Genomic DNA, 14489 nt, shown 5'->3' on the forward strand with positions numbered 1-14489 from the left:
GGCTCGTTAGGCTTAACGAACGAGCCGAACACGAGCTACTTAACGAGTCGAACACGAGCTGTTCACGAACAACAAGCCAAATTGACAACCCTAATTGCTAGGTAAGATATCCTAGTGTCTGTTGCTCAATAAGTTCTTTATCTATCATAACATTTTGCAGGTTGACTTTGCAATTGATTCCCCATTTGCATCACAATCTCTTCCAAAGATAACTTCTTTTTTAAACTATGTATTTGAAAAGAATCCAGGTGAGTAGGTCGTTCCAAGGTTGTTACTACCCTGCTTATTATAATTACATTTTGGATAGGATTGGTTGTTCCCCACCTTTGGGTTACTATACCTTGGTTACTATTATTTTAGTTAACGTCAGGGTGATTCTTTAGGCCTGGATTGTAGGAGTTAGAATATGGGTTATTGAACCTATTGGTCATCGCTTTCATAGATTCTACATGCAAAGCATTATGCTAAACGAGTTGTCCATAAAAATTTTCTTCTATTAGTGATGATCCTAATGATGAATTAAACTCTGGATTGTCGAACATCCTGGAAATAATGACTACTTGAGATGTAATAATTGATACTAAGTTTGTATTATGAACGCTAACTTTATAGGATCAACCCTAACTGATAGTCATTGAAAATTATTTGTTGTCATTTCTTCAATCAATGTATATACTTAAATGCCTTAGACATAAGTGAACTCCCTATTGCCACATCTATTATGGACCTAAGAGATCCCACCAGCTAATTATAAAATATTTGAATTATGAGCAATCAGACAAGTCGTGCTGGGGATATTTTATAAAAAAATCCTTGAACCTCTCCAAGGCTTCATAAATTAATTTAATCTAATTCGGTAAATGAAGTAATGTCATTCCTAAATTTTGTCATTCTAGATGAATGAAAATATTTTGTTGGAAATTTTTAGGCTAGTTCATTTCATGTGGTGATATAAACCCTAGTGCTAAGTGTCACAATCCGGTCGATAGCTTTGAATTAGCCAAGTTAGAAATTGCAGTCGAATAGTATTAACATTTAAATATCTATCAACAGATTTAGAAACTTCCAATATATAAAAAATTCAATAATAATCTACAAAGTACAATACACAAAAATCAAAACATCCACAAACTATAATATAGTTTGTAAACAACTTCTCAGATCAGAACATAACTGTAAATCACTACTATTAAGAAAATAATGCAGAATGAAACTACAATCACATCATAATATGGTACATATATGTTGTAGTCATCACCTATAAACTAAAGGTCCGTTTGGGGCAGCTTATAAGTGCGGCGCCGTTTTAAAAACGCCGCCTATGTGTTTGTTTTGCACGTTTTTACAGATTATTTGAAAACTGCGTTTAATTTTTTCTATTACACGCAGATCGCAGGGTTATACCAGTGATCCGCGTTTTTGTGCCTCGTCTTACGCCTTTACCCCTCTCTCACGAACCTTTGCTCTCTGGCTACTCCGCCGCTTCACCTCGCCGTCGTCCACATCGACTCACCGCCGGCCACCCTTCACCTCGCTGTCGTCCACCTCAACTCACCGTCGGCCACCCTTCACCGTCGTCCACCTCAACTCTCCGTGGAGTTAGATTCGTCTCATCCATCTTTCAACTACCCTGATTTCTCGATCTCTACCTGTAATTGGCTTTCTCAGTGCAGAGAAAGGAGAAGGGGATCTATCCCCACCCTTTAACTTTGCTAATTTCTCGATCTCTGTATGGAGATGGAGACGGCATTGACTAAGATCGAGAGAGCTCATCGGATGTACCGGGAATTAAAGCATCGAGATGCTCTTGAGCTCTATACGGAGGCGCTAGGGATGGCGAAGAACAAATCTCAGAAGATCGCGCTGCATAGCAACTGGGTTGTTTGCTATCTTAAACTCCATGACTTCAAGAAAGTTTTCACAGTACCTTTTTTATTTTTTTTTTCCTGGTTTTGTAGGTTATCTTGAGCTGTTAATGGGAAAAGCGGTTCGTTTTGAACCATTTTTTGGCTTAAATGTTGATTTTTTTTAAAAGAAAGGTAAGGAAAATTTCTGTTTTACATTCTTTAGCTTCAATGGCAGGAAGCTAACTACTGCAATAACATTTTGCAGTTATACATAGCAATTGAAGAATTGCAATTTACAAATCAAGTACCCTCTTTCATCCAATTTTTTAAATTCTCACACAAAGATCAAACTTCATGATGAAACCCAAACTCATATTTTTCTTTTTTTTATCAAATTCTCAGTGGTACATGTAAATGTATTAGTTTGTTTGTTCAAAAATTCAGCTGAGGGCTAGTTTTGTAAATAGCAATGTTTTGAAGGTTGTGTATGTAACTATCCCTAATTTTTATTAGATGTGTTGGGTGCTTGAGATTCTTGGAGGAATTGATGGAATTTGAGAACATTCTCTGTTGTGTCTTAGAACTTTTCAAAACCTGCATAATAGAAAGGAGAAAAATGTGTTAAAGACTTCCATAATTTTTGTAAAATATTAGTGTAACATTGTTTCATCCCAGAGGAATTGGTGGAACTTTAGTACAAGATACCTATTTTGTGATTAAAAAAAAAGTGATGCTAATGGCGCTAACATAAGTCCTTTCACTAGGCAGTTGTAGATGTAATGAATTTTACCACTGCATATTAGACAACATGAAAAGAAGTGTTTTTTTATTTATTTTTTTACTTCTTGTGTTGGAAGTAAAAATTGAGTTTTTCAATGTCTTTTGATCTTTAGCTCACCTAGGATGATGTCAAAGTCATTTTTTGCAGTGCATTTGAGCTACCATCACAATGGTAGAATGATTGTGGTTGATTGGCAAGCATAGTTTAGTCCTCTAATGGTGGGTGGTGTGCTTGCTATCATCTTATACATCACATGTGAAATTGTTTTTGTTGATGAGTAGGGTAACTAAGGATGAGGAATTTCTTTTGAGCTCTTTCTTTTGTGACAAAAAACTATCATCGTATTTAACATCACTTTCTGCATTATTTGTTTCTATTATGATCAATTATATTTTACTTTTTAGAAGTTAAAATGGTCGTATTTTTTATATGATATGAAAGATTTTGTTAGTGAAAATGTAAAAAGTAAAGAGCAGGTGTTAGATACATAAATACATAGAATTTGGGTGATAGGTATGTAAATGCCCCTTAAGATTTTTGCGAGTACATTATCTGCTCTTATGAGTTATATAAATATTATTAAACTTTTTTGCATTTTCATTTCTTGACATTTGAGAAAATAGCATTCTGCTACATAGATTATTCATTCAACTAAAAATTTGTTCAAATAAGTTGTTTACAAAACGCACTAACCAAACAGTTAAACAATTTATTCAGAACAAGGGCAAATTGGTCAATTTTCCAGAATCAGATGTTTTCCAGACGCACTAACCAAACTGTCAGACAGCTTATCCGGATCAGCTGGTCATCAGCAGATTACCAGGATAAGCTGCTTATCAGCAGAAGCTGGATAAGTTGCAGCTGTCCCAAACAGACCCTAAGACTCTCCCACCAGACATCAATGTATAGTTTTTTTCTTTTCTTAAGAGAAACCAATAAATTCAACGAACAAAAATAATCATATTATGCATCAGATTATTATGTTAATATTATGCATGAATGAACAAAAGAAAAGTAGTACATGACTTTATAAAACAGTAAGCTTTTACTTTAAATCTATTCCTTCTAATTTCAATTTAAGTATTTATCATTTTCAGCTTTTTTAAGAGTCATATCAAAATTAATATCATACCCGAAGGAATTTTCAAAATTATACCCTTATGTACTCTCAAAAAATTTGCACACAAATGTACACATTACCATTTTCTTTATTGTACATGGGTGTGTAGCATCCTCTTTCAGTACCATATGAGGTAATCTGTGTAACTTAAACTTCTTTAAGTGTCATATCAGATTTAACGTCATACCCGAAGGTATTCTCAAAATTATGCCCATAAATACCCTAAAAAAGTTGCACCTAAATGTAAATATTTACCATTTCCTTTATCGTGTAGAGGTACATAGCATCCCCTGTCAGGTACATAGCTCGCCAAGTAAATGTTAGGATCTTCTATAGGCAATCCCCCAAACTGGTTATTTTGCACCATCTAAATAAATGTGGATTTTAGTTCAAATGAATTAACTTCTGCGGGAGGGGCGTTGATACTTTAGTGAATTTTCTTCTACCAATGGATTGGCAAATTCCTAAGCGGTCTATGCATGACATGAGGTCTTAGTGTGTTGGGTTCTTCCTGAGGTATGTTTGTCATTTCTTCTAACTTGTTTTTAAGTCTTTTAGTTTTCTAATTTCTTTTACAGTTCTTTCAAGTTCAAGATCATAGGGTACTAGTTCCAAAGTTTCAATCATACGCATACACAACTAGACCAGATAGTTAAGTGCCCATAAAGTATAAATATACACAAGTCAAACAAGCAAACTACTAAGAACAAAAAAACTAAGCAGACAAACCTGTTGAGATTAAAAAGTAAGCAAATCACAAAATTTTCACAGTAATTGAAATGCAATAAAAATATGTGCACAAAATTAAAAGTAAAACAAGAAGCACACTGCACACGAAATTTTTGAATTTTTCAAAACATAAAAAATAAAAACTAAATAGCAGTTTTCGCATAACAATAAAGTTTTCAAGTCTAAATCCTAACGGTTTGACTAAAATTTTCCTAAATTTAGAAATTCAATGACATTCCATAGCAATAGCATCAAAAATTGGTACAGGACAAATGTTGCGAAGCACTAGTGAATCACGCAAGTATACGTTTCATCCAAGTAGTATACGGATCATACTCAGTATCAATCCCACAATGAAAAAGCAAATTTCGAAAACGAAAACTTCTAGCCTATTGGTTTTGAATCTGGCCTGAGTGATTGATGTTTTGATATTTTTGGGAAGTTACCACAAATTTTCGAAATAACATGATCCTAAGCTAACAAGGTCAGAGATTAAAAGAGTTTTCTGATGTTTGAAAAATTCTCCTCTGAACTGGTTCTGTAGGAATATAAGTAAGAATTTGTGATTTGTTTAGTACGTGACAATCAAGAGTAACGTCCTCCTTATCCTCTTTCAAGCGTCTAAAAAGGTTCGGCTATCAAATAGGTTTAGTTGCCTAAATCCGATGAATAGACTATGTTGCCATTTCTCCCTAAATAATTCCACTAATCTAGAGGCAATATCTATATTCCCCTAAATTATTGTGGTTTAACCTAGTTTTTCCTCTAAAGATTCTTTCGAATCTCGAAGTGCACAATATATTTTAACCACCCAATTAGTCATGATGAATGTAAATGAAGAATAGAAGGTTAAAATACCATCCAATATGAATTCAGTGAAAATCACTCAAGAAAATCCAAACTTAATATTCCTACATCACCAATTCAAAGGAGAAAGACTATTTTACTTGCTAACCATGCTTGAGAATAATAACATCTATATGTCATTAAAAGGAAATAGAAAAGACGAGTTTAACGAATAAAACCTAATAAATAAACTCAAAGATTTGTGAATTTATCTCCAGTTCTCTAGTTGAAAATGTTAATGTACAAGACACAGTTACACACAAAGGATGCCTCCTAATTACATAGAGAAGATATATAAGTAAAAGTAGATATGTATTTTCTTTCAGAGTGAACTATCAGAGTTTCCCCTAACATCCTGACCTCACAAATAGCAATACAAATCTGTATATTCATCTTAAGTTGCTCATATGAAGCTTAACTAACATAAAATTAATATGAATCATAAAATCCAATTATCTATTCAATTAAATTATCTTGTTTTAATTTGCATTTCTATGAATACAAAGTTTCTAACTTATGTTAGAGAAATCATTGATCCTTTATCTTAGGTTACTCATATGAAGCCTAAGTATCATAAAATTAATATAAACCATAAATTCCAGTTATATATTCAGTTAAATCATCTAGTTTCAATTTACATTTCTATGAATACAAAGTTTCACACTTATGTTGGAGAAATCATTGATCCTTTAACCTTAAGAAGAAGAATTGACACCAATCTTTTTAATTAGAGCTTCAACTCAAGCTTCTCTCCAAATCCTTAAGAAAAAAATTCACTTTCTAGTATGAAACTTTCTTTTTTTTCTCTCTTTTCGGTTTCCCTTCTTCTATTTTTACGAGATCTGATTTAGCACTTATAATGAATTTGAATCCCAAAACTCTTTGTAAATTGAATTTTATTAGTGTTAAACATATTCATCACAAAACATTTTGAACAACTTTTATCCGTAAAACCTTTGGTTTATATTTTCTCTTTACTGATATTTACCCTAGTTTTATCTACCCATTTCGTTGGCTTTATTTCTATATGTTCAAATCTCCTAAATATATTTTCAATTACAATATCATCGATAAATGTCACTCAAATCATCTCAAAATATAATATTTCTTTAATTATTATATTAAATGGATGGTTAGAACGAAATATAATAAACATAAAAATTTGTCCATCCCACATTATTTCACTACCGACATGCTTATCTTAGTACTTATGGTATTAAAAAGCCTTGAACAATGAATTATCAATCAATAAAAATGCATTAACTAAAGGTCCATTTGGGGCGGCCGTAGTTGTTTAAAGAATCAATTGTGAATTTGCTGCAGAAGAAACCGATGTTCAAAAAACTGCAATAGCTATTTCTGTTTATTTATTTTTCAAAAGTCTACTCGCGGCTTTCTGGCACCCACCGCACTTAACATAATCAAGTTGTAAAACACAACTTTTCCACCACAAGTTCCTAAGAAAGCAAGTAAACAATTATTTCTCCAAACGGCCCAGCGGTGCGACACCACCACCCCTCCCCCAAAAGCACCCTAAATGATCCATAGAAACAACACAATCTCCATATTATAGATCCTTGAAGGGTATATGCCTCATGCTCCTAACAATAAAGGCCCTAATAAAAGTTTTAGACAGGTTTTCTTAGCATCTAATATATTAGCATTAATGATAAAAATAAGCAGAACATGGAATGCACCATCATATGAATTATAAAACAAGAATGTAAAGCATATAGTTTAAAATAATGTAGGCAATCACATAAATAGCACCTAATTCATATTTATTTACATATCTAACACCTAAACTTTGCTTTTTTAGATTTCTACCACCCAGATCTTTCATAGCACAACAAAATACAATACTTTTAACTTTTAACAAGTGAAAAGCACATTTTCATGCATAACTAATGCGGCATGTAAAAATTGAAGTTTAGTTTTTAGATATGTAAATACATAGGAATGGAGTGGTATGTTTGTATATCTTCCAATAAAGTATCACGCTACACAAAATGCCATGTAAAAATTGAATGTAAAGCATATAGTTTAAAATAATGTAGGCAATCACATAAATAACACCTAATTCATATTTATTTACATATCTAACACCTAAACTTTGCTTTTTTAGATTTCTACCACCCAGATCTTTCATAGCACAACAAAATACAATACTTTTAACTTTTCAAAAGTGAAAAGCACATTTTCATGGATAACTAAGGTGGCATGTAAAAATTGAAGTTTAGTTGTTGGATATGTAAATACATAGGAATGGAGTGGTATGTTTGTATATCTTCCAATAATGTATCACGCTACACAAAATGCTAGCTAAAAAGGTTTGTTATGTGGGATATATCCAACACTGTAAGTGCTCCCTACCTTCTAATTGTGTAGAAGCTTCTTCATATTATTCTCCCTCAAATTTTCCTTTTCTTTGATAGTATACGTTCCAAGCCTCAAATCCACACCATGCCAAGTAAAATTTTATATTGTGAGTCATTAGTTACATTAAAACCAAAACATAAATTACGCTTTGAAACCACGAGCGGGGCTACAGAATCAAAATTCTTATAGGGTCTTTTTTTTTCTTTTGCACTGATACAGAACCATGAACCATCAAATACTATTATCCGTTGAACTCATGGCCAGTTTTTTTTCTTACTTACATGAACTCAAATTCTAATAAATTCAGTAAAACTTTGATGAAGTTTGATTGAGGTAGAATCCACTTAACATTTTGTTGTTCGTACTAACCCATTATTGTTCTTCTCATCTATGGAAATGATTCAATAGTCAAATATGTTGAAAGAACTTGATCAACAAATCAGCTGATTAGTGGTTCAAGTAAAACAAACCATAGACTACCCAAAAAAATGACCAACCAACCTTATTTTTCTGACAACTTTTTTTGTAGTCAAAATTTGATAAGAAAACTAATTTAGACCTTTGTTTTATGGCTTCTAAGAGCACAATTAAAGGAAAAATATAGCAAATCTTTTACCCTAACACTCGGTTCCATCATGTAATACTCAAGTGAAACAAAAAACTGCTCGCTGATTTTAAGTTCCAATAGGCTCAATCTGAAAGTCCTTTTTGCAAATCATTATTTATCTAAGCCTAGTAATGAGATCACAAAAAACATCAACATTGGAGCAAGATGAATCAACCACTAACCCCCAACTACTAAATCATATCCATATCCTAAAAATTAGAGAAATAAAGCTCATAATGAGTCATTCAAGTAAAAGTATTACTACTAACGCAATTATCTTAATATGAAACCAACTTAATATCCTAAAAATTAGAGAAATAAAGCTCATAATGAGTCATTCAAGTAAAAGTATTACTACTAACGCAATTATCTTAATATGAAACCAACTTAAAAAGCTTAAGTCTACAAGTTGGGATATTTTTTTCATCGGTATTTAAAACAGCCCTTCCTAATTTGCGTTTTTCGTAAGAACAGGCCAAACACCAGCAACGCACTAGCACAAAACAAATAAACTTTTCATATTATGCCATACAACCTACACATTTTCTCACATATAGTGTGAAATCACAAATCTCTCAATAAAACTTATATATTCTGTCAGAGTTCTATCATAGATGAGCCGTGTTTTTAACATTCTTTTACTCCTGTTGATCTTGTTTCTCTACTAACTGATGAAGCTTTCATGTTTGAATAAATACTCAGATTCATAGTTTTCACAAACCCTTTGAACAATTGCAAATATGTTCATTTCAGTATAAAATTTGGAAACAATAAAGTTGATAAGCCAGTCAGTAAATTAGGTATTTGCATCTCATCAAATAGACATTCAACCCAAACTTTCTTTCCGAAATAGGAGAGTTTAAGCATTTAATATGTAAAAGCCGTATTAAATATCAAAACTCCAAGTACTTGCAATGCGAAGTTTGCATCTCAATTCCCCTCAAAACATAATAGGGATAATTACATACATAGCACCCGAAACATTGCTATGTACAAAATCTAGCACCCAAGTGATATTTTTGAACTACCGAACCAATGCATTGACGCGTGCCACGATCAAACCATTAAGAATTTGATAAAATGAAAAATAAGAGTTGAGGTATCATGAATTTTGATATTTGAGTGAGAATTTGAAAAATGGATAAAACAGGGTGCTAGATTTGTAAATAGCAATGTTTCGGGTGACTTGTATGTAATCACCCCATAATAATATGATATAAACCCTAAACAAAGAAGAGGCATTTATATACATACCACTTAATTATTATGTATTTACATATCTGACACCTAGATTTTACTTTTCGCATTCACCCAGATCTTTCATTTCATATTAAAATACCGCTATTTTAACTTTTAAAAAGTAAAATACACCTTTGCATGCATGGGTAGGGTGTCATGAATGGTTCAAATTTTGGATATGTAAATACATAGGAATTGAGTGGTATGCATGTAAATCGTCCAAAAAAGAAACCAAACCAATTCCTTTAGTTTCACAATCTTGAAACACAGTAAGTAGATGAGTAGCAGAAGAATATAAACCCTAACTTCCATTCCAAACCCTATAGATCGCCAAACAAATGCTCTTCAATTGGTAAAAGAAACTCCCGGAGGGAGAAAATCCCAGCAGAGCATAAGTTCAGAACTCATTCTGCAAAACCAACAAATCTTGTCCTAATTAAGAACACAAACTCACTCGGCCACTCGCTATAAATCACCCATTTTCAAAACCCCAAATTTCCACATAATGTAAACTTTCCATCTCACAAAACCCACTCCAGATTTCTAAAAATAAATAAGCTTTAACCAAAACATATCTCAAAAACAATACAAAAAAAAAAAGTCAGATATGAAACACCAGATTGAGAAAAAATAAGCAAAATAATACTCACATAAAAAAATGAAAACAAGGAAAAGCGTGCGTCTTCCCATTTCAACTACAAATTTCAGAAGAAGAAGGAGAACTTCAGCGGTAACAGCATGGCTATTTGGCAGAGGTAGAGAGGAGGTTATGGGTGTATCATTTAGTACGAAAGGTGGGGAAGTTGAAGGCACAAGCCTTCTCTCATTTCACAAACGTAAAAGCTCTGGAAGAGAGAGAGAGAGAGAGAGAGAGAGAGAGTGGTGTATCATGAATGCCGGGGTCCTGTAGTTTCTAATTTATTTAAAAATATATTAATATTTTTTAAAAGTAAGAAAAAAAGTAAATATATATAAAATATTGTGAGGAGATATTTGAATATTTTATATAAATAAATGTGAAAAATTAAATAGTATATATTTAAATATTAAAAAAATTTGTTAAGTCATAAATTTTACTTTCAGTATTTGCAGCTCTGATTTATGTGATCTATCGACATGGAATACTCCCCATGAAAGCTTTCTTTTAGTGTCATTAAAATTATTTTGGAAGAAATATGATTTTAGTTATTTTTATTACTTGCTTAATAAAAAAAATTCATCGTGTTCACAAAAGTTTTCATTTTTTTTGTTATTATTTAGAATCATTCCGTGTCATATTTAATTTATTTGTCTTATTTTCTGCCTTTTTTTTTAAATGACTATGTTTGATTTAAAATGAATTGAAAATTTTAATATAATTTATTTATATATGCTCTATAATTATATAACAATGTGAATTCAATTATGAAACATTTTTTTTATTTTTTATTAGAATATAATATTTTATTTTTATTGAATAGAACATGGTAAAATAAATATCCAGCTATATTTTCGTAACTAATCATTTTTTCAAAGCTCTTCATCGAGCAGTTTTAACGTTGTAGCATATTAAACTTAAGGTGTGTTTGTTTTCGGCTGTGGCTGTAAAAAAGTTTGTTGTAGAAGCTGTTGTTGCAAATCTGTTGTTCAAAAGCTGGTATTTCAGAAGCAATTGGTATGTTAGAAAAACATAGTTTTACAATAATGACTGTAATGCCCTCAATATAGAGACACAGTTTTGAAAAGTTTATTGTAAAAGCTGCTGTTTAAAATTTTTGGAAAACACAGTTTTGAAAGTATTGTCTGTGGGGTAAATACAATCACAATTTATCAAGTTATTTTCACTCACAACAGCATAAGATAAATTGAGGTGAATATTAACTGAATCAAAAGAAGATTCAAATAATATATAATATTGGTCAAAAAGATGAGTTTGTTTATAAAATTAAAATCTATCAGTTTATAGTTTGACACCTTTCAAAGTACATTAACATCATCAAAACAAATACAACGTCAGTCATAATGAAAGTAACGCTACAATCACAAAAACAAACAAAAATAATCTTTTCACAAGAAACTCCAACACTTTCACAACATTTCTCATTGTATCATCAACATTATATATTTTTTCATCAACTGGCTCCTCTATTGCCTCCCTCGATCCATCAACCCATTGAAAGAACTTGCAATCTATGTTTGTTAAAGTTTTTTGACATTTGTAGAATTTTTTGTCTGCATTGTCACCTCTTTGAGTACTATAAACAATGCACAGTACATTGCAATAACGGAAAACCTTCCAATGTTTGATTCCCTTAGAAGTTGTCAGGTTGTTAGAGCTCATATTTGATGATGTAGTCCTGTACATAGATTCAACAAGAGAAATTTACATACTTAGCACATAGTTCATATGTATTAAATAGCCATCATAACATAAATATTGTCATTCTCATTAAACGACTACATCATAAATAGTGATCGTTGTTAATAAGGTTAGTCATACCAATCAATTGGAAGCATAAAACTGCAGGTTGCAGCTATCAAAGTTGCTTACATCCGATGCAGAAGTGTTAATGCTTTATGCACCTTTAAACAATCATATGAATCAACAATTGTCGTAGCCACGAGAAGTATTCAACGCAAGTCAAAGTGAAATACTCGAATCATACAAATTATGACTGATAAGTTTAACTGAAGAAACTCAAAATAGAAACTACAAAGTAATACTGAAACAAATATAAGATATCCACACAAAAAAACACATAATAATGAAAAGGCATTAAAATAAATGAGCTCGATAACTTACCTAATGAAAAAGGCATTAAAAATTCCTCTAAATACTATAATTTTTTTAGCACAAAAAATATTTACAAGTATGGCTAAATTTTAATGCAATGGGTGGAGAACATCATAACTCAACCGATAACCTAACCAAAATGGGAAAGATCAGTAAAAATTTGAGCAAATCTGAAATAAAAAATGAAACAACATAAGATAACAATTGGTTGAAACTAAAGATTCTAATGGGTATAAAGATCTCAAAATAGGAAAATATAAACTACGAAGAAAAATACCAACACAGCAAAAATAAAAAAACAGCAAATACAACAACAAATAAGTACCAACAATAATTGTGAGTATTGAATTACCAAGCAACTATAACAACAACCATAGCAACTGTTATCTAAACTACAAAACTGCATAACTACAAGCTTTTTTGGATTATAACAACAATCATAGCAGCTGTCAACTGAACTGCCAAATCAACAAAGAAAATAAGATAGTAATAACACAATACCCTCACCAAGGGATTAACCACCTCAATCACATAAGAACATGCTTCCTTGTATAATTACATAAATCCATGCGTGAATTGCATGTGCTAGATATGATATGAATTGAATTTGTAGGTGGTAGGTATGAATTGAACTGCTGATTGAATTTCATTGGCAACATTGAAATGCATGAATTGAATTACATATCTAGCACCTATACTTGCAAAAAATTTCCACAATGAAGCTTCTTCTACATGCCACCCATTTCTTATATTGTAGCTCAACTGAATTCTAATTCAATTGCCAAAGCATCTGTAGAAGTAATCAATTCGTAAAACAGAAAGAAAACTCGTCACTATAGTAGTTAGAGGAGATAATGAAGCAAGAAACGTGTTGGCGTACAAGATCAACAAAGGCAAGTCAACCTAAATTAAAATCATTAATAAATTTTGCATATGTTAAGTAAAAAGTATTTTTTTTCCATCAACACTCAACTGTATATCAAGCCACCAGCAATAATAGTAACATGTAAGTTCTACCACCAACAAAAACAACATTGTAGACATTTTTACTGCTACATTTTTTTACCACTTTATGCGAAGTTCAAGAATTAAAAGAAAATCCACCAAATTCTCCTTAAACAACAAAGAAAATACAACCAGTTTGTAAAAGGTCAGCTTAGTGTGCATATACAATTCAAGCTTTACATAAATAAAAAAATCAATAGATACTTCTGATTTCTCATGCTGATCACATTGATATATTAAATATGTATTGAAGAACACAAATACATATTCGAGAATGGTTGTTATTCACAATGAAACACATCATCCGCTAACTAGACAATCAGTGATTGCTTCACTTAACGCATTGATACCGTTTCTAGGTACAAAAACACACTGGGGACTCACGCAAGTGCACGTGTCATATCAGTAATATCATATTTTAGAGTTCAGAATGTCAATCCCACAGAGAACGAGGTAATCCTTGTTAGGAAAAGTTATAGTCTACTGATTTTAGTCCTAAATTTGGGTTTTGGTAGAGTCCTACAAAGTAATCCTAATGTTTCACAAACAATTTAAAAAATAAAGTCCTACAAAAGTAATCTTATATTATCATAATTATAATGAAAGTATCAAATACTTAGTAACTCTTCCTTTAAATGAGTTAAGAAGATTTCATGAAATTGAGAATTGCAAGTAGAAAAGTTTAGTGAGAAATAGGAGCAATAATCTTCTTTATTCTCTCCCGAGTGCATAAAAAGGCTTGGTTAAAAATGACTTTATTCCCATAAGTCCTATATCTAATCAAAGCATATTTCCCTAATATTTGCATTTCCCCACATGTCATATCCACCTATACCACTTAGGTTAATGTGAAAAACCTAGTTAATTCTACCATAGACTTTCCTAAGACCTATGGTTCATAGTATATTTTAACAATTCATTTGGTCATAATGAAAAGTAAATTAAACCCTGAAGGTTTCTCATCACCATAGAAAGTAATCAAAATACTAGACAACTGTCATTAACTGCTCCTGACAGTTTCTGGCATCTAGGAGTCTAGGGCTGTCAAAACAGCTCGTTGTTCGCGAACAGCTCGCGGACGAGCTGAACACGAACAAAAATTTGTTCGTTTGTATTTGGCTCTTTTTGGCTCGAAATACTACTCATCAATTATATATATATAT

The 14489-nt window shown here is 31.8% G+C and overlaps 1 protein-coding gene across 2 annotated transcripts in view; it reads right to left on the reverse strand.

The window, feature by feature from the left end:
* Positions 1–10427, reverse strand: part of LOC110037246 (uncharacterized GPI-anchored protein At1g61900) — an 80991-nt gene extending 70564 nt beyond the window's left edge. For both annotated transcript variants that reach the window (XM_020741843.1, XM_020741842.1), the window contains exon 1: positions 10199–10427. In XM_020741843.1, the coding sequence (XP_020597502.1) occupies positions 10199–10238 (40 nt within the window). In that variant the 5' untranslated portion in view covers positions 10239–10427. The remainder of the gene's footprint in view (positions 1–10198) is intronic.
* Positions 10428–14489: the final 4062 nt, after the last annotated feature.

This window comes from Phalaenopsis equestris, unplaced genomic scaffold (assembly GCF_001263595.1).
Source record: "Phalaenopsis equestris unplaced genomic scaffold, ASM126359v1 Scaffold217374, whole genome shotgun sequence".
Taxonomy (NCBI): Eukaryota; Viridiplantae; Streptophyta; class Magnoliopsida; order Asparagales; family Orchidaceae; genus Phalaenopsis; species Phalaenopsis equestris.